The 25300-nt window shown below is 44.1% G+C and overlaps 1 protein-coding gene across 1 annotated transcript in view; it reads right to left on the bottom strand.

The window, feature by feature from the left end:
- LOC138268156 (chymotrypsin B-like) overlaps window positions 1–25300 on the bottom strand; it is a 114662-nt gene that overhangs the window by 73142 nt on the left and 16220 nt on the right. The window contains exons 2-4 of the mRNA XM_069217578.1: window positions 8791–8894; window positions 6172–6248; window positions 2234–2315 (exon numbers count right to left, since the gene is read on the bottom strand). Coding sequence (XP_069073679.1) covers window positions 2234–2315; window positions 6172–6248; window positions 8791–8894 — 263 coding nt within the window. The remainder of the gene's footprint in view (window positions 1–2233; window positions 2316–6171; window positions 6249–8790; window positions 8895–25300) is intronic.

Here is a 25300-nt window from a genome sequence, read left to right as displayed (position 1 = left end):
ATATAGCCTGGGTTTAGTTGTATGATTTAATCACTTATATTGCATTACTGCAAATTTTGACGGAGTTACCCGCCTGCAAATTTCTAATTCAGGCCCATAGTACTTCAACACCTCATTAGGGGCAGTAGGTGTTATACAAGTCCAAATACACTACAACTATGCCCATATTTATACTTTTTTGTGTGCCACATTTGCGTCTTTTTTTTTTTTACGCAAATGCAGCTCAAACTTAACTCCATATTTATATTTTGATGTTAGAAACTTCTAACATGAAAATATTGGAGTTTGCACCATTTTTTAAATGTGTGAACCTACCCTGCGTCAATGAGATGCAAGGTAGGCATCCCCATCTAAAAAATGTTGCTAGCCCCATATTTGTCCCCCGTGCTAAAATGATGCACAGGTGGGAGGAGGGGCCAAATAATGGTGCAAAGCTTGCTTTACACCATTATTTAACGCCTGGGTCAGCCCAGGTGTTTAGGGGACTTGTGGACCAAGTTCCATGGTTAAACACTCCTTCTACTATAAGGTTCATCTGCAACCAGTAATTACTTAATTGTGGGTGCTGGGATTCCAGCTTCCTCTACCCTAACCTGGAAACAGCATGCTGTGGAATTTTCTTCTCTTTATACAATTTCTTGAAACCTTGTCCCGTTAGGATTAGAATTACTTGATAATTCTACCTCCTCAATCACTTTCAATATTTCTGTTGGCTTCTGCTCAGACACTAGATCAGTTTTTAGCTTGCCTGGATTTTCCATATCTCATTGGTTCTTAGACTCGCAGATATTCTTTTCTTGTTGTACTTCTTTTAGGGGACTGGACAACCTATTGTGAGGGAGAATACATATTTAATTTTTACAGCTGCTTCTATTATGCTATTTGCAACTACTCTTCCCATGTCAACAGGGCTTCCTAATGACAGGGGGAAATGTATTAGCCAACTTGTATCGTTTTTCATGAAGAGGTAAGTCACTAATAGGGCAATTATTTCATACTTTCCCTTTCTTTAATCCAACCCTTCCTCTTGCTTCTTTTACCTAGCCTAATCTAGATTATTACCCTGGACCCTGGAGGTTCTGGTTATGCGTGCACTCTCCACAGATTTTAACTTATTTTTCTTAGTGCCAAAATACTCTTCAGTTTCTTCCGTGCTATTCAGTTAGTGCTGGTATCACCTTAGCCTCTATGCCCTAGAACTGTGTCTGTGAATCTTCAGTCACCAATGGTGCTTCCTGGCACTCACTGGCAAAGGCAGAAGCAGCACTCTGCCTTCAATTCCCAGATTCTAGAGAGAGCTGGTACAAGAGACTGCTCACATCCTCAACAATTTCATGAGATGCTGTATCACGTGCCACATCAGCCATGCACCACAACCATCACAGCAGGCATCTCCATCCCAGCTGTGTTGTCCTTCTCATCCCTTTCCACCTAGCATTCGTCTCCCCTTCTCTCTATGCAGGCAAGTCACGAGGCACGGAGAATGACAGGCGCAATGGACACCACAAGCATGTACAGGTAGCAACAACAGCAAGTTAGGTGAAGAGAGGAATAAGATTATCTGTTTAGCAAGTTCCATATTGTGGCTCTACTTGTGGGTTAGTTTTCAATCATGAAAGCTGTGCTTGAGGACTTCCATTCTTCATCAACATCTGCTTTTGGGTTAGTTCAAAAGCAAACCGCAGATCCAAAAATGGGCCACACTGAAGCTTCAAGCTTGTTTCCATCTCAAATCAGGACACTCACCTTCTTTAACGTCAGGCATATTATTGCCTTCCAAGATTCAGTAGAATAGGAGAGCAAGGGATGCTTCAGATGTGGTGAGTAGAGAAGGCATTCAGAAGGCAGTACTGTGCTCAAAGGATTGGGGCAAAGAAAATAGATAATCAACTCTAGCACAAGATGTAAGCAACCACTATGGAATCCATATGGAAGTTAGACATAACAAACAATTTTTCTCTGTCAGCTCAACTTATGTTTTCTGGCAATCAGTTGTTTTCTTTGAGGTATTTTTCTGCAAACAGGAGTACTCTGAATCAGACTCCAGGAGCCCCACAAAGAGTAATAATGCAATTACAAAAACAAAGTTAATACTTTCCTACCACACCAGGTAAAACAGTAATACGCTGAACTGAGACATGGTCCACATGCATGGACAGCTCAGAAAGATCAATGACTGTCCAATGAACACTGTCTGATCAGGTTTGGAGGAGCCACTGGTGAAGTCCCATACCTTGACAATCCCAATGACCTGGACATCTTCTTCATTTGAGCTTCTGTTCTGTTCACCGAGCACAGCCACATCATTACCTACTCTGTAGGAGAAACAGCAGAAGAGATTAAGATCAGGTCACTGTTGTCTGGTTTTAGTGGTGTAAAAGGTGTAGACAGAAATAAAAAACAAATCATAGTTAAGAATTCTCTGACCTACCATAAGAACAAGACTATTGTTGAGTACAGTTAGAAGTACCAATGAGCTTATTTCTTATTACACTTGGAAAGCCTGAAAGATCATGGGCATTGAAAACTCACTTTCTGAGTGGAAGCATTAATTTCAGTACATGGTTATGGATCACACCATGATTTCACTGTTTCCCCATGTGGTCATTAGATACATACATGAATGTTGGACCTGTCAGCTCTTGGCTTGGCTTCCCCTGTCTTTTTAGCTTCTGACCTCCTGATTTTGATCCTGTGCTGAATTTCGTTTTTGCTGGCTTTAGGACTCTGGGAACTTTAGCGATGCTGACCAGTGCTAAAGTCAAGTGCTCTCTGTCTAAAATGATATTGGTAATTGCTTTACCCATGATTGGCATATTTGATTTACTGGTAAGTCCCTAGAAAATCGCACTATGTGTGCCCAGGGCCTGTAAATCAAATGCTACCAGCAGGCCTGCAGCGCTGATTGTGCCACCCACATATTAGCCCTGTAAACATGCCTCAGACCCGCCACTGCAGTGTCTGTGTGTGAAGTTTTAACTGCCAGTTCGACCTGGCAAGTGCACCTACTTGCCAGGCCCAAACCTTCTCTTTCACTACATGTAAGTCGCAATTTGAATTTCCAAGAAATTATGTCAGCTATTTTTTTCAAGTAATCAACTACTAACAATAAGGAAATCCCTCCTTGGTGGACCCTATACCATTCTGTGGTTGTTATTCTTAGCCATTTTGATTTGTAAAATTCTGTATGCTATACATAACTAATCACTTTTGAGAACGACAACAGGATTGGTTCCTGTGCATCTTTGCTGTAATCTCAAATGACTGTGCTGGGTAAGTCTGAGACTGACAGATGACCCATATCCCGAGTAATGGAAGTCTGTACAGCATCCATTTTAGGACATTCACTCCTCACTCCTCACACCTCATTCCTAGTTCCCATCCCTACTTCTCATCCCTCCTTCTCATCCCTGCTTCACATCCCTGCTTCTCATCCATCATCCCTACCTCATGTCCATCATCCATCATCCCTGCTTCTCTTCCATCATCCCTGCTTCTCTTCCATCATCCCTACTTCTCATCAATCATCCCTACTTCTTATCCATCATACATCATCCCTACTTCTCATCCATCATCCCTACTTCTCTTCCGTCATCCCTACTTCTCATCCCTGCATCTCAACTATCATCCATACTTCTCATCCATCATACATCATGTCTACTTCTCCTCCATCATCCCTGCTTCTCATCCATCATACATCATCCCTACTTCTCATCCATCATCCGTGCTTCTCTTCCATCATCCGTATTTATCATCCATCATCCCTACTTCTCATCCATCATCCCTACTGCTCATCCATCATACATCATCCCTACTTCTCATTCATCATCCCTACTTCTCATCCATCATACATCGTCCTTACTTCTCATACATCATCCTTACTTCTCATCCATCATCCCTACTTCTCTTCCATCATCCCTCATCCCTGCTTCTCATCCATACTATTCATCCATCATCCCTACTATTCATCCGTCATCCCTATTTCTCAACCATCATCCCTACTTCTCATCCCTCATCCCTGCTTATCATCCCTACTTCTCTTCCATCATCCCTACTTCTCATCCCTGCTTCTCATCCATCATATCTACTTCTCATTCCTCATCCCTCAGTCATACCCACACATTTTCAGTTGATATTGGGCATGTTGTTGAGCTGACACGAAAGCATTTTTTTTTTTTTAATTCAAAAAAGGACATATGCATAATTTCCCTCAATTGGATCAGACAGAATGACACAAAAGTGCAGAAAATGTTGAGCATTATAGGTTACAGCATAATGTTTGCACATTTGCATCCTGTGTAATAACGCTGCAGACATTTTTTTCTGATAGAAGTCAAATATATGTGAGAGATAATATATTCTCTGCGAACAATAAAACAGTAACCTTAGGTGCAAACACCTCCTGGTAGCTCATGAGATTTTTCATGGGATCTAAGGACTATGAATTGAAGAAACAACACATCTCAACAAATTCACACTATGCCTAATACAAAAACAAGTTGTAGTCGCACCACTAGGAAAAGCATGGGCAAACTGAAGGGCACAGAGAGGTTATTGAGAGCATAGACAAGAAAGGCCAGTTTAAGATAATCTGCCTAGCCCTCATGAACATAAGGTAGATTGTTAGAGGAAAGGGCGGCTACAAACCTGAACTGAAACCCAAGATGGGTTCCTTAATGGTTTATGGCTCAGTTTGCAGAATAAACCATCCGAACAAAAACAGGGCCTGAAAGACGCTGATCTGGGAAGAGAGAAAATAAATGAAGGCTGACCCATGAACATCATTACCCTCAGAGGTGAAGCAAACAACTGCCATTGACAGTAGTTTTTCCACAGTAGGGTGACCTTAAAAGTATGATGTCTTTTGGAGATATAAAAGATCCTGTGGAGCCTTCTGTTAACCTCTCTTGGAGTGAAAAGAAAACAGTGGTCATTTGTGTGCCTCTTACTGAGAGGTAATGGGACAGGCACAACTTTTATGAAGGAGCACACGGTTGATAGGTGCCTGTCCAGAACCATCTATTTTTCAAAAAGAACCATCTAGTAGGTATTTAATTTTCAAATTAATGGATGACTGATAGTAATGTGAAAAAGTTTACATTGCATGACCTTGAGCAGTTCATCTCTATAAACTTGAAAAGGTTGTCAAGTTGTGGTAGGTGGATGAATGCACTAACATTGTGCTAAATCTGTTGCGACCTACTTCTAAAGTAGCTGACAGTTTTTCAACGTTTGAAGTGGCTTTAGAACGGAGAAACGAAACAGTCAAGAAAACAAAAGCATTGTATAGATATGGTCATATTTAATACTCAAGTGTATCAATTGTTTGAACCCTGTTGATTTAGTGTAAGTGCTGATGCAAAGACGTGTACTGATCCTCTGTGCTAAAGATGCGACCTGCTGTATAGTTTGGAATCGGCGAGGTAATAGGATACCTGGGCTGCTGGGGGCTCAGATTGGAGTGTTCTGGCAGAATATCCCAGACTTCCATTACTCGTACAGCATCCATTTGAGGACATCCTCATTCCTCACTCCTCATCCCTACTTCTCATCCATTATCCCTGGTTCTCTTCCATCATCCCTACTTCTCATCCATCATCCCTACTTCTCATCCATCATACATCATCCCTTCTTCTCACCCATCATCCCTACTTCTCATCCATCATCTCTACTTCTTTTCCATCATCTCTACTTCTTTTCCATCATCCCTATTTCTCATCCCCGTTGCTCATCCCTGCTTTTCATCCATCACCCCTACTTCTTATCCATCATACATCATCCCAACTTTACAGCATTCATTTTAGGACATTCTTGCTGCTCACTCCTCATCCCTGCTTCTCAGCTATCATCCCTACTTCTCATACATCATCCCTACTTCTCAGCCATCATCCCTATTTCTCATCCATCATACATCATCCCTTCTTCTCATATACTTTATGTCATTTAGGAAGTTTTCAGTAAGAACACAGGATGATTATTCCATAAAAAATCTTATGCATGCTAGAACACTGTATCACAAATGTTTGCACCAGCAGCTAAAGTGAACAGTGTTGTGGAGCCTCGTAGTAAATTGAACAATTTGATTATGAATGGCAGTCAATATTAAAATATCTCAACATCTCAGTAAATGACATGATTTATAAGTCATTGGAAGTACAGTGCTGTTCTTACATCACTCCGCAATGGGCGGCAGTTATAATCCAATTTTCGTTCAGCAGGGATCCTCCGCAGAAGTGAAAGCCGAAGTCCTGAAGGGAAAATAAAAGAAAGTAACTGAGACAGCATGTCCACTACCTTGTAGCTAAAGAAGGCATATTTAAATCCATAGGGGATTCAATGTCAGTGCAGGGGATATCCTATTGTACCTAAGATTAGTGCTTAATTTGTTCTTATTGTTTCCTGTGCTGAGCACCAGCACTTATTCTTGAGGGCCGGAGCTTATTCTTCTGCCTGAACATTTGCTGCGAGCAAAAGACACACATGGGAAAGACGAAGGAAGAGAAAAAACAAAAAGCGTCACAAAGGGAGAAAGCAGAAAGCTGCAAGAGTGAGCAGAAGGGGCAGGAAGTGTCTTTAAATGGATTGAAGATGCCGGAGGTGGCTTCAGGATTAGCTTGCACATTTAAATGCAGCAACCCCATGTTAAAGAGGAGGGCTTTGGGCACTGACACCTTTTTATTTACAACTTAAGCACTGCCTAAGATCTTTGGAGAATGTGGATGTTCTGGTTAAACAGTTAGATATAGAGCTCATGGGCACTCTATGGTAATGAAAGACCCTCACTGAAGGTGTCATAGTACGAGATCTCAGGTTCTGCCATGCTAATAACCCGGACAGTAAAATGTGTAATTCATGACTTGTTGTTTCTACAGAATTTTGGGCCACATGTACGTAGCATTTTGCACGTCGCAAACGGCAAATCGGGCCGTTTGAGACGTGCAAAATGCACTTTGGGATGTACAGGCCCATTTTTGTGATTCAGTAATCTATTTACCAAATCGCAAAAAGGGTTTGCGACTCGCAATTGGGAAGGGGTGTTCCCTTCCTAATTGCTAGTCACAGTCCGATGTATGATTGTTTTGTGACCGCGAATGCGGTCGCAAAACAATCGCAGTTAGCACCAGTTTCAAACTGGTGCTAACCCATTCGCAAACAGGAAGGGGTCCCCATGGGACCATTTCCCCTTTGTGAATGACACTGAAATTTTAGTTTCAGAGCAGGCAGTGGTCCATAGGGATGCACCTAAAAAAAAAAAAAAAAAACCTGCTTTATTTAAAAGCAGTCACAGATATGGTGGTCTGCTGTCTCCAGCAGGCCACCATCCCTGTGAGGGCGGCCATTCCCAAGGGGGTCACAAATTGTGACCTACCTCATGAATATTCATGAGGTAGGTCATTTGCGACCCCCTTGCAAATCGCAAACAGTGTCATTGACACTGTTGAACATAAGGTTTTAGCGACTCGCAAATTGCGACTCGCAAATCCTATATTTCGTACATGTGGCCCTTAATGCGGTATAGTCTGATTAAAAAAAATTACAATTGCCCCAAAATGATTTGTAGTGTTATCCAGGTTTTCAGTTTCAGCGACTGACGGACATACCCAGTCAAGCGCCAGTAAGTGCTGCTTCTATGATGGAGGTTGTCCACAGTATGGAATATCCACAATGTTAGTGTTGCCGCCAACATGAAAATGCACTTTTGTCCCTCCGGTGGAAAATAAAATTCTAAATAGAGAAACACTTCGCCTACACCCCCACGAAATATAGGGGAGTTCTACACCCTGTCTGTCAGTAATTTCACCACTTTCATGTACCTTTTTTTTTTAGATGTCATTTTACATGAGTAGCTACAGTGGCGAATACCTTGCAAATATTTGTGAATATTCACAAAATTTTTATTTTGTGTGTGTTTAACACGATTATGATGGCAAATCCCATAAAACCGCCATTTCCTCAAAATCTCTCTGCGACTCAGTTACAACCATAGAAAGTTCTGCCAGCTGATCTGGATTCAGAAGCACCCTTGGAGCCCGTTCATATGCACATATGCGAAGGGCCAGCAAATGTTACCGTTTTTTGTAACTCAGATACCGCTTTGGAAGCTGCTCTGCACCTCACTTAACAACTGCTGCTTGCGTTATGAGAGAGAGCAGCCGTCTCCAGCAGAAGCTGCAAGTGTTGAAAAGTAGGGACACTCATCCTAGTTTCAGTCTAACATGCATGACCATGCGCCGCAATTTACGGACGTTGGCAACAGCTGTTTTACAGATAGTGAATGCAAATGAAAAGATAAAAACTATCCTTGCAGAGCTTCAAAAAGATGTTCGCCAGCCCTGCCCTTCTCAGGTATAACAGGTCTGTGACGCTCTATAATCCAGCAATCCCTTGAGGTCACTGGGCCAAATCTTCCTCAGATTGACAACAATTAGGCGCCAAAGTCAGAAAGGCAAAGCTCCTTTCCTTTGGCCCAGCGTGTCCGACAGACAACCTTGTAGATACTACACATGTACTGCCACACTGGAAATCTCTGAAAACCGAAATATTCACCAGGATTCTCTTGACACACCAACACCACTGAATATTCCCGAAATAAAATAGGGCGATTTTTTCTGCGAATGCAGTGAAGTCAGAGTGAATACATCCAGTGAGCCTTCTGTGGGAAGTATGAGGCCAGGGATGTGTGAATGAGTGAAACTCCATAAGGTGCAGCTGCCCTGCTCTAAAGAGTGACTCTATAGTGAAATATAGTGGTTAATCCATTACATTAAACATTTACCAGTGTAATATTACCTGGAGAGACACCTGCCAGGGCCATGAGTGGGGCACAGCCTCCTCTCCGTTGATGATCCGGTTATAATCTTTCACCACAGGTGGAATTTTGGGAACGCCACATTCTAAGAAATGAAAAAATGATTGGTTTCAGTGTTTATGGTAGAAAACTTTGGGTGGGGCTATGAAATCGTTTGTTTACTCATTACTGAACTACTTTATCTCCTACATTAGTCAATATTGGTGTGAATCACCAATTCTGGAGTCGCATAACTGCAGATACCATGTGATACATAATATATTTAGATCATAGATCAATACCTACATGTCTACCCCTAAAATCAAGTACTGAAAGCAAGTAGGGTTGATAAGCCATCAAGAAGTGTCTCAAGATATACCGTGAGCACTCTTACCAAACAAATCCCAGAGCCTGCTCCTGCCCAAGTAACCCACCCTTGCATAAGAAGTTCCATTCTCTGATTCAGGCAGATGATGTAACCACTTTTCCCACAGCAACACATTACGAAATTAAGAATCAGGGTGAACTCTCAGAATATCCCACAGAATAGACAGTTTTCCTTTTTCTGAGATTTGTAGAGTTTTATCTCACTGTTGGTTATGTAGGTAGGCTACAGGCATTGGGGTGGTGTAGCTGCGGGCCATTTCGCCGTCCCAGTCCATCTCTGGCTTTTTACTGGCAAGACATATGTTTCAGATGGTTTGCAGCCAGTTCTTTTTCTCAGATCTGTGACTTCATATTAGTATGAAAGATAAGGCTGCAGTAGACAGATGGCTGCACTGAGCTTTGATTAGTGGCACAGGCTGCTTAAGCTCCCAGAAGACCTGTGTAATGAGACTTCACAGCAAACGCATGAAGGTGGAACGTGTGCATTGTATTCACCAGAAATGTTTATGAATGCTCATTCATGCCAAGTTCCTCATTCGCAGTACCAGTCTTAGTTTGGGGTGCTGTCTGCAGAGGCGAGGGCACAGCGGTGGCAGTACCACTGTACTACTAGGATGGTGAGACTTTATTGACAGCAGTAGACTCAGATTCAGCAGCAACTTGCTTGCCGCGTGATGACTAAAGGAGCGTTGGTGAGGACACACTCCTGTCCACAGAGTGATGTGGATGTCACACTAAGAACTGCCAGGAATGAAAACGCCTCAAGAAGTCACAGGATTGTGGGTACATTGGAGGAGCTGTGGGCAGAAGACACACATGCTTGTAGTGTCTTTCTCTCACTGCCTCTCCATGAAAATGAGAAACCTGACATTGGATTTCAGCCGCAGATGTGCTTGATTTGGCTAGGTGGGAGAGTGGCTTATAGGCTCAACTGAAGAAACTGAGAATCTTGAACTGAAACCTGAATTACAGGGAAATGCTAAGGCTTTGTGGCAGTGGTAAGTCTATGGCTATGATAGATTGAGCAGGTTGATTTTGAAAAATCATATCAATAGCGACTAGTACAAAGGTGAAACGTGACACAGAGGTGAAAGACAGGAGAGTCGAACAACTGAATGCTCCTTTTCTATTTAACAACTCAGAAATTAAAATAGGAAACAAAAAAGCAGACCTCACCAAATCCACTGAGACACCAAACAGAAACTCAAATGCAAACTCAAACTCTGAGAGTCAGTCATTGATGTAAAAGACACAAAAGGGACGAGGCAGTGGTGGTTACAGTCCACCCCACCACTCGGCAGTCCCATGTTTATCACAAATGTGGTGCTCACACCCCGTGGTCCCACTGCCAACAGACCCTTTGAGACTCAACAAATACATGCAGCAAAAGAAGGGATAACTTTAGAAAATAATCAAGAACAGAATCCAATCATGAATGTCCAATTAGATAATATTTTTTCAAAGTCCAAATGTATAATTCTTTTTTCAGTTCAGCCCCTTGATTAAAGGAGACTGGTGAATAATAAATTAATCTTCATTGTTTTATCTTCCAACATATTTTTGTCTCCAGCTCAGCCAATATGTTTCGTCCTGTACAACAGGACTGCATCAGGAATCCAAATCTCCCCACATATCATACCAATTTCCCTTCTGTCAATCTCCAACGGCGATTCGGGGTGTATGTGTGGTAGAACAATATCACATAAAAATATGCACCATAATGGGGTTGTGAGAATTTCTTATTGATAGAAGGGAAATAGGTACGGCATTCACAGAGATTTGGATCCCTGATGAGGTCCTGTTGTGGAGTAGTTAGCCAATTAGACACTAGGGATTTTTTGAGTACAGCAAAAAGGGGTGGGGACAGCCATCAGGCATGGGGCTGAGCCACACCTCCCAAAATTACCCCAACAGTCTTTACCTTGAATCCACCCTCCAGGGTTGAGGGGGGCAGAAAGCCCACTAGATATCAGGGAGATATTTGCACCCAGGTGTTTCAGTCTCCTTGCTTCCCCTGTGGGGTGGATTGAAGGTTTTTTCCCAGAATCTGCCCCTGGGGGACAGAAAGGCTGCTAGACACCAGAGATTTTAACATGGTGTCTAAACAGACAAATGCCTACAGTAACCTACTCTGGCTTCGTGCCAATATGCCACACCCAGAATGGGCAATAGTCTTTCTGCCTTGCTGTGGGCAGTTGGGAGGTTTGTCTCAAAGGGGTAGCCCCTAATCTGCTTCCTGGTGGGGAAGGAGATAAAAGGCACCAAGGTTTTACATTTCGGTAAAGCAAAGGAGGATAGATGCACCACCCTATCATTGGGCCATATTCACACTGCAAGCTGGCCAAACCACTACTTCTGCCCCACTTTCCCACTTGGAGGGGAGTGGGGGTCAGATGGAGAATTGGCTGAAATTTGACTGGCATTCAGAATGCTAGGAATATTTTTTATAAAAAATTGGGGTGTGCTCATTCCCATCTCGACATCAGGCTCCACTCCCATCCCTAAAACCTCAATAGTCTTTCTGCTCCACTGGGGACCAACGCATTCACATTCCTATGGCAAGAAGGGAAATTTCTTTTTGGATTCTGGACTCTGTTTACTAAGAACAGTGATATGACCTGAGTGATCACACACTATTTGTGTGCCACAATCCATTATTTGTATACTTGTTGCCTTGAAAAAGTCACAAGTTGTGACGAAATGTATGTTGGCTGTTCATGAGTAGTTATGACAAAAGAAGGCTTGGTTCACCTGATTGGAACTGTTGATATCTAGCAACTTTTGTAAGAAGATAATGGCATTCACCAATTAATAAAAACAACATCGGACTGAGATCTTTGTGACATTCTTCATGCCATTTAGACTACACATAAGCAATACTGAGTGCTGAGGTTCCGTTTTGGGTTATTGCATTATATGTGCTCTGTTGAGTAGCTGTCTGTGCCTTGTGGTAGAAGCGCTTAGGTAACCATCCAGGACCACCCCCATTTTTGATTGAACTGGAATGTATGAACAGCTTGTACTACTGTTTGACACTTATAGGATGTGCAGTGCAATATATCACTACTACCCTTCTCTTCTCTTTGTTTGTATGGTCTAATTGACATTTGACACATAATCCTTCCGGCAGTGAGTTTACATTTGCATTGTCTTAATACCCTATCTAGAACAGATTATATATTAACAAAGAACAGCTTGATATCTAAAGTAAATACCTAAACTATTGAAACCATACACATTTCAGACCACGCATGTGTGATACTGGGCCTAGATGTCTCTAAAACACACCCAAAGATAAATATTGGAGGATGAATGATGAAATTATTTACATTAGTGATCTGAGAGAGCATATGTGCACTTCAGTTAGTAACTTTTTAAAAGAAAATGATGATCTACACCAGAAATTATTTGGGACACTATGATCTAGGACAACATGAAAGCAAACATAAGAGGGGTTATCCAGATCTGCCACAATTAAAAGCTTGCCAGCAGTTAAAGGCTTCAGAGAATGAGCCGAAAACCACTGTTTACCGTGGTTTTCAGCTCATTTTCCCTGCCACAGTGTGATATTGGCTCCTCACCAGGTGACCGAGTGATGGAGGCCAATATCGTGTGTCACACTGTGGCACTGTGTGAGTTGGCAGGTCTGGTTATCTTTAACATTATGGCCAGAAGAAACAAAAACACCAATAAAAGAATAAACAAATTGGAGACATTAAACAACTGGAACTTAACCTATTCAGATCAAGAAACTATACTTTACTTTAAAATCTTAAAACCCTCAAATATGAATGTAATAAAATACTTTGCTTATGTGCCCTCATCGGGCTCAACAAAATCGAAGAAAAGAAATTCACTGATCAAAATAAAGCAGGGAAAACATTGGGGAATCACCTCAAATACAAAGCCAGTGAAGATACACAACAGCAATCAAAGACCTCTCCTGTAAAACCCAAACAGATTCTCAGCTTATCGTGAAAGCCTTCTGGGATTTCTACTCAAATCTTTACAATCCACTTCCATCTGTTACGATAGGCAATTGCCAAACATATCTCAATAGCTTACACCTACCTTCATTAAGCAATGCTGAAAAATGCAACCTCAATCAAAACATTACTTCTTTGGAAATCAGCCTGTCCATTAAGTCACTAAAATGTGGTAAAGCACCATGTCCAGATGGCCTTCTGGCTAGCTTCTAGAAACATTTCCTAGATATTTTAAATCCTCACCCTTGGAAGGTATTTTAATGCACTGAAAATTTTGGTAAATACTTCTGAGAATAATATTACTGTAAGTCATAAAGATAAGAAAGACCCCATTGACATGAAAATCTATAGACCAATATATCTACTTAATATAGACTGCAAATTCTATGCCAAGGTATTTGCCACAAGATTAGAAACAGTCTTACATCTCTTAATGCCCAAATCACAAAATGGATTTGTCAAAGATTGGCTCGCAGCTGATAATATCAGACTCGTCTGCCACACAACTGAGAGATCGAAATACTTAATATCCCTAACAGTGGCAATGCTCTGGATGCAGAAAAGGCCTTCAGCAAGGTATCTTGGTATTTTTAATATACTCTGATCTTAAGAAATGCAATGTAGATGAGAAATTTAAAAATATGATATTTCCTTTCTGTGCTCAACCCTCAGCTCGAGCAAAGGTCAATGGATATTTGTCAGATCAATTTTATTTCTCCCAAGGCACTATTTAAGGTGTACATTTTCCTCACTTCTTTTTTCACCTGCAATAGAATCCTTGCTTATCTCCATAAGATGTGATATTATGATTAAAGGGGCCAAAATCTCTAATTCCATACAAAAGGTTGGGTTCATACTGATACTGATAGTATTTTCTATACTCTGATTTCCAGAAATGCAATGTAGATGAGAAACTTAAAAAGATGGTATTACCTTTATGTGTTCAACCCTTAGCTCGAGTAAAGGCCAGTGGATATTTGTCAGATAAATGTAATCTCTCCCAAGGCACTATATAAGGTGTAAACTTTCCCCACTTCTTTACTATGATTTAAGGGGTCCCAATCTCTAACGCCATACAAAAGGTTGTGGTTTATACTGATAAAGTTCTGATCTTCACATAGGAGACAGATTCTGCCACTGCACTGATCCTTTTTTTATAAAATTGTTATTGATTGTTATGAATGCCAGAGGCTATGCATAATCATATACCATTTAATAAGAGACAGCATTTGACTGGGTAAATAGAGATAAGCTGTGGTCTATGCTTATTGATTAAGGACTGAAGTCAAATCTTGTTAAAGTTTTGCACAATCTGCATCAGGATCTCATGGCTTGAGTCAGATATAACCATGAGGATTCTCTAAGGGCACCGATAAAGATTGGTAATGGGGTAAGGCAGGGGTTTATCCTGGCTCCGTTATTGTTTAGTCTATAACAATATGTGTACAGTCCTAATCTCTGCCTCTAAGGATGTGCCCCGGGTCGGATCGAGGATGATACCAGCATTGGTATATGCCAACGATACCGTCCTTCTGGCCAGAACCGCGGTGGGCCTTCAACATCTTCTTAACTCTTTTATTAAGTTTATGGCACCTCTTGATATGCAGGTAAAATATTCTAAGTCCCACGTTATGGCCATTGGGATGCGGAGCAAGCACTGAAAAATAATTTTTGGTGAGGGGGAGGTAATGTTGAGAATCTCAACCTTATCTTATCCGGGGATCATCTTTGATGAGAAAGGAACCTGGGTCTCACAGATGAAGGTGAAGAGAAATGCGATGGCAAGAGCTGTGGCTTCCCTCTTTGATTTCGCCTCCAGGTTAGGGGCTAGACTAGTTCCAGCAATTTTAAAGGTTTATTCTACCAAATGTCTTGTAGTAGCTTCTTACGGTTATGGGCTTTGGGGATATAAGGATGGTGTGGAGATACAGAGAGTTGAGAATGCCTTCGTAAGAAGGTTGCTTGGTGTGCCCCGGTCAGTCTCTACTTTTGCTGCCCATGAGGAACTAGGTTTGACCTATACTTCTGACAAATTGTCCCTTGCCCCAGTTATGAGTTTGTTCAAACTCTGGTCTAATCCCAAGCTTGAACTAAATCAGGCTATTGTTAGGGACTGCCTTGCCCTTGATAATACCCTTAGAATCCAGTGGCTAGCTCACATTAAGCATTTGCTGACAAGGTTAGGTTGTGCTAATTTTTTTGCAACGCCGAAACAGATCAAAAGTAAGTATGTGCCCTGGGTAAAACACAACTTTATGGATAATGTAAAAAGTGAGAGGGAAGCTAAGTAGTTGCAAAAATCCACTGTTAAGGCCTATTTTCTTGCTAAATCTGAACCTGGTTTGAAACCTTCTCTTTGCACTGTGCGCTCAGTTTATCACCGTTGTTTGTTAATATGGTTCAGATTAGCCTTTTTGCATTAGTTATTAGTTAATGTCGAGTTACGTTATAATGGAGATAGTTTTACCCCTTGTTCTTGTGATAATTTTTCTACTAAGAACATGATTCACTTTATGTTTTTCTGTGGCCACCATTGCACTTTAAGGCAGCGATATATATTGCCACTTTTGAAAGGGAAACATTTTCATCAGGTAAAGCCTGTCCTGATTTATTTAAAGATACTGCAGTGCCCCAATATTTCTATTCAGGTGGCTAAGTTTCTGGCCGGGGTATTCAGAGTTAAAAACATGCTCTGTGGTCAGGAAGCTGCTTAGCAACCCATGTTTTTATTTTCTTTAATAGAAACAATTTTACCATGTTTTTATTAATTGTGATTTTCTGAAAGTACCCTATTGATTTTATGAAGGTTCTTTTAACATGTTTTCTTTTCCTTTAATATGGAATTGTCTATCTATTTATAATCTCTTGTAAAGCTGATTTTAAGTTGTGTTTTTATTATGTGTGTTTTCTCTTATGGATTTGCAGTTAATCCAAAATAAAGAAAGAAAGAAAAAAAGAAAATAACAGCAGGATACTTAAAACAAAACAATACAAAAATGGCAAGTTAGGAATTCATCTATCAAACTGCAACAATGAGATCACTCTATTCTTTTTGATTTTAGCGACAGAAGATCAAAAAATACATTACAGAGTGACAAGTTAGGGTTTCACTCAGTATCATGCATAGATATGATATATCTTCCAACCCTTCCTAACCTGCATCTATGACATTTGGAGTCCGGTCTTTTTCCCCACCTCAATGGCTTAGCTGGGGTATAATATAAATCAAATATTGTTTTAAAATGCCGGCTTTTAAATCCTGAAGGTATGAGTATCTCCCTACAGATATCTGCTCAGAGCTAGAGTACTGGCTCTTCCAAACCCAATATTCCTTCCCACTTAGTACTTTGGCGTTCTAAGTCATCCAAGGGGCCGGAATTAGTAAACTATAAATATGACCAATTCTAACGCCACGATCTGTAGCTAGAGTAGATTATATATTAACAAAGAACAGCCTAACACCTAAAGTAAATAACTCAACTATTGAACCCATACACAATGTCAATGTTGTATGAGTTTAATGGTTGATGGGGACTTTCGCAAGCAAAACTTGCTTCTTATCTAGCCTATTAATGAAGTATCTGACCTGCAGGTATTTTAACTTTTCCCTCGTCAAGGCAAATTATTCTGGTAACTCGCTAGAAGAATATAGTTGTTCTCCATCATAAAAATCTCCTAGGCTTGAGATACCACTTAATTCAAATCTTCTACCTATACTGTCATGGAATATTGCGGGTAGGGCGGGAGTGCCCCAGAGATGTGTATAGCAATTGTATCTGTTTGTTGGCAATTTTCCTCTTTAGCTGCTGCCACACATTAAACGCCCCATCCTTGATCTTAAATCTAGTTTTTTTTATAGTAGTTTCTTTCCAAATTGTTAAAAAAAACTATTAGCCTCAGGCCCCAGTGTAAGCTTATACGTGGTCGGTGCCTTGGCATAGTTGATGTTATGCATGCTGCCTGTGATCAATATCCCCATATGCTGTAGCGTACAGGACCAATACAAAGATGTAAAGCTGGGTACCGACCCCCCCCCAAAGTCTCTGGGAAGTATTATAAATCTTAGTGCTCTTCTTGGCTTTTTGAGTTACCAGAGAAAGCTGGAGCATGGACTTTCTAGTTTGGTCAGCCAGTGCTTGCTAAGCTCCAGTGGGATGGCCCTAATAATATATAAAACATTTAGGAGAATAAGCATTTTTAAGATATTGCATCTCCCCACCAATGACAAATGCAGGTTATTGATTCTGACTAGTTCCTGTCTGATCATAGATAACAGGGGTGCTAAAGTTAACTCAACAAGATTAGCAAGGGTAGATGTAATCCACATTCCTAGCTAGGTTGCCACCTCCCTCAGCCTCAGATCCCCCAACTTAATTCCTTTAGTGTATACTACCTGGGTCTTGCCCTCATAAAGATGATACCCAGCTTTGCCCCCAAAGTTATTGGCCTCACTCTCAATTGTAGTCAAAGCTTTCACAGGGTCAGGTGTTACCATTGTGTAAAGCCTTCTATATTGGCAACCTCTCGCAACCATGTTCCCCTCCATAGAGGGGTGTGCTGGGTGACCCGGCCCTCCACCCTGTTTGTCTTTGAGCCACCCACCAACCATACAGGACCTGGCTGATGACTTCTGGTGTGGCCTTGGGAATGGAACTTCAATATAGCAGGTCCATAAGATGTGAGAACCCCATTGTGGACAGTTCTAAGAGGCAAGCTGGATCGTCCCATCCCCCTGTGAGCCATTCGTTGATAGTGAGTACCTGCGATGCCAAATAATAGAAGTATAAATTAGACACAGCTAGACCACCGTCATATACACTGCGCTGGCAAATGTCCCAGGATAGGTGCCGTCGGCCATTGTCCCAAATAAAGGAGTGAGCTGTAGCAGCCATCTCCTGAAACCAATGGCGGGGGCGTCGGAGGGGGAGATTTTGGAGGACATATGGGAAGCAGGGCCTGACAGGCATTTAATAGAGTGCTATGCGACCCATGACGTTTAGCAGCAGGGTCTGCCATTTTCCCATTTTCGCTTTCACCCTGTGGGCAAGAGGGGTAAGGTTGAGGGCCCAGGTCATAGACAGGTCAAGTGCCACCTTCATGCCAAGTTACATAAAGTTTAAACGCTGGATTGGAATGGACGTTTGCCAGTCAACCAGAGCACGAGACTCCGAGAGCAGGACCAATAGAGATTTCTTGGAATTCATCTTAAGGCCAGAGGCCTCTCCTGAAATGTGCAGCAATTGGAGACACCTAGGGCGGCTTATCTCTGGTTGTGATACGTAAAGCAGGACATCATCGGTGTAGAGCGTGATGCGATCCTCCTCCACTCCCGCCCATCCCCAGCCTTCCAGGAAGGCATCTGGATGAATCATTTGTGCAAATGGCTATATGGCTAGGGCGAAGAGGGGACAGTGGACAACCCTGTCTAGTGCCTCTCCTGACAGGGAACACCTCCGACAGCATTCCGTTTACTAGGACAAGGGCCGTCGGTGTTAGGTATAGTAGATGAAGCATGTGTTGGAATGGGCCCGCTTTCCGAAGGACCAAGTCCAGGTAGCTCCAGTCCAAAGTATCGTACACTTTTTCAAAGTCGATTAGGAGGAGGGCCAGTGAGGAAGGGAGAGTGTGTCTGTGTGCCAGATCAACATAGAGCCTTTGCAGGCAATGTATGGTGCGGCGGGCTGGCATAAAACTGCATTGGTCAGGATAGATCAAGTGGTGTAGAACCAGCCGTAGATGAGTAGCCAGTATATTGACATCAATTTTAAGTTCACTGTTAATTAATGATATCGCGTGGTAGTCTGTGCAGGACAAGAAGGGGGGCCTGGACTTAGGTAGAACCACTATTGTGGCCTGGTCCAAGTCATGAGGGATGCCGCCCCTCTCCTGGGCCTCATTGTAGAGGCCGTGGAGCTGGGGCAATAGTATGTCCCGGAATTTAGAACAATATTCTGCCGGGTACCCATCTGGGTCAGGGGTTGTACCACAACAGCTTTCCCAATTTCCTCTATGGGTTTGGGGTCGCCAAGACTTCTATTAACGGGGGCTGAGAGGGTCGCCATGTCTATTTCATTCAACAGTGGCATCTGCTGTTCAATGGTGGGTCTGGGTGCCGCAGTGTATAGGGTGCCATAGTACCGAGCAAATATCTCAGCTATATCCCAGGGGGTTGTGTCAGTTGTCCCAGAGTCATCTATTATCTCGGGGATCACCGGTCCCATCATTGGTCTGGTTACCAGCCAGTAAAGGAGCTTACTGTCCCCCCCAGTTATAGATTCAGGCCTGTGATGCCCGCCAGATTTGCTTTGCCTCCTCTAGGGAGTGGGTTCTAATTTCCTGTCTCACCATCTCTGGGGCTCGTATATGCCTCTCCTCTCCCGTTCTCATCACCAATTGGAGTGCCTGGGCCTCAAGACGTACCGTGGATTTGTCTCTCCCTCTCCCACTGCCGCAGAAGACCCTTAGCATGGCCACGAATTGTGGCCTTGCCCACTGCCCAGAGTGTGATATGGGATTGGACCGATCCTGTATTGTCACTGAAGTAGTGTTCAATCTCCTTGCGGAGGTCCATAGAGTAGGCCTCGTCCTGCAAAAATCATGCATTGATACCCTACCTAAGCCTCTGACTCTGGTCAGGGTGGCCAATGGTCATGGTCGGAGAGGCTGCGGGCGACTAGCTGGATTTCAGTGACTAGGGAAAGGTCAGTGGCCGGTGCAAGAATCATGTCTGTGCGGGCTTGGGTGTGATGTGCTGCTGAAGTGTGGGTGTATTGCCAGTGGTGGGAGTGCCACATCCGCCATGTGTCACAGAGGCCTGTGCTCATCATCCATTTGGTGAGAGATAGGGAGCATCTACTGCGTGTGTCCGATAGGGGGCCCGTTATTTCAAGGCTCGGGTCTAGGACCGCATTTATGTCGCCGGCAATGATTGTAAACCCCATGGGCATCTGGGCCAGTAGGCCAGTGAGAGCGTGAAGAAACTCATCAAACCCTTTGGGGGGCATATCTGTTGAGTAGGTTGATGTTATGCCCATCTACCCGTCCCGTCAGGGCCATAAACCTCCCCTGTGGGGCCTTCCATGTCTGCTGTATAGCTAAGGGATAGGCCTGGTGCAGAAATATCACTACCCCCTGGCTCCCTGTGTGAACCCTGAGTGGTAGACCCTTTCAAAGCCATAGCAGACCAAGAACGGGCATGTGAACCCAAATAGGTGTGTTTCCTGGAGAAGAAGGATAGAGGGGCGGAGGCGCTGCACGTAGCACAACACTGCAGTCCTTTTAGTTTTGTCGAGGAGTCTGTTAACGTTCCACAAGACTACAGTGGTGGGCACCAGACTGTGCCTTGAAAAGGAGTATTCCCCAATTCCACTTGTGCAGCTGGGGGAACAAGGCATTTGTCTGGGTGGGCCGTTGTGAGCGAGGGACCCTGTATATACCTAGTGTCTGAACAACTTGTGTGTATCTTCCAAAGGTAGACATCCAAATGTTAAAGGTAGAGAACAAGCAACAATATAGTAATGCTGTCATGCATTGATGAACACCTCCCAACTCCCCCCTCCCTATACTTCCCCTCCCAACTTAAAAAAGAATCTGTTGCCCCAGAAAGGCATAACAAAGATAAGGTAAACCCCTAGTAGTGTGGTGTGGTGGACCCCTCCAATGGGTCAGATCTCATATGCATTCCACTGATGGGCCCATGCTGAGCCTACCGTCGCCTTGCTGGACAGTCAAATGGGTGGAGTTTGACTCAGTCTTTCTCCTTCTTCTAGAGCTGCATGCCCCGGAGGTGCTGGACCATGGGAGGCCTCTTTCCATCCACGTGGGAGATGGCGAGGGGGGCCTGCCAATGAGTTTGCGAGGCCTGTCAAGATCGGCATCTTCTGCGGCGGGAGCCAGTGCAGGTGCACCCAGGGTGACCGGAATCCCTTAGGTCTGCCTCAGGCGCATCAGCTGGTGCCCGTCTAGAGGGAGGGGGATCCCGTGGCACCCCCCCACCCTCCTGGAGTGGCCGCTCCTCCATCGCCCTCTTCCAGGCCACCTCTGGTGTATCAAAAAAGTGTGTCTTGCCAGCATGTAGGACCTTAAGGCGGGCCGGGAAGAGGAGCATATATTTTAAGTATAGTGGCCTCAGTTTTTGTTTCACCTGCTCGCATGAGCACCACTTTACCTGGTCCTCCCAGGAGTAGTCTGGAAAGATCAGTATCTTTGATTTCTGGTAGCGGAGTTCTGACTAAGCTCAGGCCTAATGAAGGATAGCATCCTGATCTCAAAAGTTGAGTAAGCGGGCAATAAATGCCCTGGTCGGTGCCCCCGGTGGGGGTTTGGCAGAAAGCTCTATGGGTACATTCAATGGCAAACCATGTAGACAGTCTGTCCAAGGGCATTCATGATCTAAGCCAAGCCTCTAGGAATTCAGCTGGGCCAGGCCCCTCGGTCGTCTCCAGCAATCCCACGAAATGCAGGTTATTCCGTCTTGAGTGGTTTTCGGTGTCCTCTGCACATTGCTGTAGCTCATGTGTCCGGGTTAGGAGGCCGGACACCTTAGTCTTGAGATTGTGGACCGCGTCCTCCACTGTGGACACGCTGTCTCCATGAGTCGTGCCAAGACAGTTTTGAGGTCCTGTCACAGCAACCCCAGACCTACTCTCACCTCTACAATTTTGTTCTCAACCAGTGCCTGGGAAGACTGTATGGCACGTACGATCTTGTCGGTGTCTCCCCCCATGCTCCCTGGCCAGGGCAGGAGCCCCCATGACGCCACCTCCAGGGGCTCCAGCTGGAGTCATGAATTTGTCTATACAAATTTGGGTGGTGGGCATTTTTGCCTATTTTTCCTTCCCCATGATGCCAAGGGTCAATGTGCAACAAGTGTGACTAGATCCGCGACGCACCGGTAGGACCCAGTCTCCTCCTGCCGGGCCTCAATGGAGCTTGAGTTTGTAAGGCCCGTTCTCTCGGGGTCACGTGGCCAGCAGGCCCGGCGAAACAGGCCCCAGGCAGTCGAGGGCCAGCAGATGAGCCAGACAGGCACCAAGCAGTTCTTGTTGTGCCCTGCAGGTCTTGGAATGTGGGGCCGTGTGCGGGCCCAATCGCTTGCTGCGGGTCCACCTCGTGACCGAGGCCCATCAGCTGAGTAACCCTGGCAGCCGCGGACTCCGCTCCTGGTGCTACCACGCCTCAGGAAGCACTAGGGGGAGCGGCAGCACCCCCCTAAGCTGACCAGGGAGGCCACCACTCCCCCTCTTCACTGCTGGTCCTCAGGGCACGAGTCGAGACGGGGGAGCAGTCCCTCACGCGAACCGACAACCACAGAGCCCTCCGGGCCAGGCCCAATCCACCACAGCTGGTGCACTCACCGCCCCGTAGCCTTCAGGCATAGGCTGGCCACAGGCTGGTGTCTTTCAGGCCTCTGCTGCTGGCCCACCTGCCCAGACGAGGGTGTCTAGGCCGTCACCAAGGTCTTTCAGCTCCGGCCCCCAGCGTCCAACCACCAAGTGTAAGCTTCTTGGGCAGCGCCACCCAGGCCTAGTGAGCACTTGCCATCTTGGGCATCCGTCGTCCGAGTCCCACTGGGAGGTCTGGCATTCCAGTTGCGGAGGACCCGCAGCTCCTCTCCACTCATTCTGGGGCTCCCCCACACCTAGATGGGGGTCCTGGTACCGGTCCGATGAGTCTCCATGTGGGGTGGATATCGGTGGATGACAGAGGGGTCCGGAGCACTCTCAGAGTGCGATCGTTATCTTGATGCCCTAAGCCACGCCCCGCCAACATAGTTTTAGCAGCATATAGGATTAGCATTTCTCTGATTGGTCTGGAGCCTAACTTGGTAGCAAATCTAAATATATCTTAATTATTATAATCATATTGGATATACAGGACTCCCTATGTTGTTTCCAATCGAAATTTAAAGAGAGCTGTATCCCTAGATAATTAAAGGTTTTAGTAGTTTGCACCTTTTTCCCCTTAAAATGGAAGATATTGGGCCAGACCCTTGTTTGGTCACAACTCATGGTAAAGGTTTTAGCTATATTGATTTTCAGGTCTCTCTCTTTCATATAATCAGAAAAGAATCAGAAAATACATTTATCAGATTTTGCAGGCTTCTTGGAGTTAGGACTAAAATAGCCACATCATCGGCATAGAGTAGAATGGTAATTTTTGACCTACCAAATTTCGGGGTGTCTGCACCTACTGCCTGCAATGCTTCCTCCACACCTTTCATATATAGGGAGACGAGGAAGGAAGCTAAAGCACACGACTGCTTCACCCCTCTGCCTAGCTCATACAGAGTGTTCAGCTCTCCCTTAGTCTCAAAACAAACATTTGCCCTACAGTTGGTGTACAAATACACCAAGAGGGAAATTATCTCCTTAGGGGCCCCTAGTTTGCCCATGCAGACCCAAAGTTTGTTGTGGTTGACCAGGTCAAAGTCACATCTTAAACAATATAGCATATGTGCATTATACCTTTTTTAGCAATGGTATATTTCCCCATTAAAAGGTTCAGGTTGAGCACCTGCTCAACTGTCCCAAGCCTTTTCTTAAACCCGTACTGGGTGTTTGATAAAATAGTGTTCTCCTCTGCCCAGATTTCCAATCTCTGTAAGAGGACCGTCCCCAAAAGCTTAGCAGAGGAGTCGAGTAGAGAAATTGGACCATAACATTTTTGGGTCGTTCCTCGATTCCTTGTTGACTATTGGAACGATGAGTGAAAGCAACCAGGATGGGGGTACATATCCTGCTCCAGCTGCATTTACGACCTTAGTTAACTATGGAGCCCATAGCACCTGATTTGATTTATAAATGTCCATTGGGACTCCATCAGGTCATGGGGCCTTCCCCTTAGTGCTTTTATCTATCACTCTTATTACTTCCCCCAACCTTAAAACCATAGCAGTTGTTAGCTGGGCTTCTGGAAGCGGTTGGGCTACCTCATTTTCTTTTGTGCAAGAAAATATCATGCCAAAGTGGGCTACCCAGTGTGTGCGGGTGATTGAGGAATCCAGGTCAGGTCCCATCCCCTTGGCGAACAGCAGGGCCTTAACTGTTTGCCAGGTCAAGGTACTGTCCTTGGTTTCTGCAGCCTGTAATAAGCTCTCCCAGGTGTCCCCTTGCAGTTCTTTCTTTCTTTTTTCATTCATGGTATTATAGGTTGCTCTGGATTCTCACACCACAAGGGGGACCCTCAGCTGCTGGCTCCTGTGATCACTTGAAGGATAGTTACCATAAGTAGTTTTGACAGTGATGAGAATGCAAGTGTTAGTGGCACATCGAGTTTAGGAGCTAGCGACAGTATGTCCGATTTAGAGAATTGATCCACTTCCAAGAAAATTAAGTAATCAAGAACTTCCTCTTTTTTAAAGGAACTCAAAAGGATAAAGATGTTACAAATGCAACCTTCTGTGAGGGAGGCAGAAAGAGGTATGCAACAGGATCGAAAGTAGAGGACACAAGGGAGAAAATCAAAATCCTGCCTCAGGAAACAAAAACAAAGTGGAAATCAAAACCAGGGCACAAAGAATTAAGGAAATGAAAAAGCAGAGAATATTGGGCTAGATGCAGGAAACAAATAGCGAGTCGCAAACAGCAAAAATTGCCATTTGCGACTCGCTATTCGCGTTTCCCAATGCAGAAATGCATATTGCGAGTCGGTACCGACTCGCAATATGCATTTCAGAATCGCAAATAGGAAGGGGTGTTCCCTTCCTATTTGCGATTCTGAGTGGTATGCAATACCATTTGCGACCGCATATGCGGTCACAAATGGTGTCGCAGTTACCATCCACTTCAAGTGGATGGTAACCCAATCGCAAATTGGAAGGGGTCCACTTTGTGAATGGACCCACAAATATTTTTTCAGGGTAGGTGAAAAAAAAACGAAACTAAAGGTTTCGTTTTTTTTTTAAGTGCAGCTCGTTTTCCTTTAAGGAAAACGGGCTACACTTAAAAACAAAAAAAAACTGCTTTATTTAAAGCAGTCACGAACATGGAGGTCTGCTGACGACAGCAGGCCTCCATGTTTGCGAGTGCCTAGATTCGCTATGGGGCTGCAATTTGCGACCCACCTCATGAATATTAATGAGGTGGGTCATTGCGATTGGTCATCTGCATTGGAAATTGCGACTTGCAATTTGCGAGTC

Source organism: Pleurodeles waltl, chromosome 12 (genome assembly GCF_031143425.1).
Source record: "Pleurodeles waltl isolate 20211129_DDA chromosome 12, aPleWal1.hap1.20221129, whole genome shotgun sequence".
In the NCBI taxonomy this organism is placed as follows: Eukaryota; Metazoa; Chordata; class Amphibia; order Caudata; family Salamandridae; genus Pleurodeles; species Pleurodeles waltl.
Note: the sequence above shows the minus strand (reverse complement) of the source record. Positions and strands in the feature narration are given on the sequence as shown.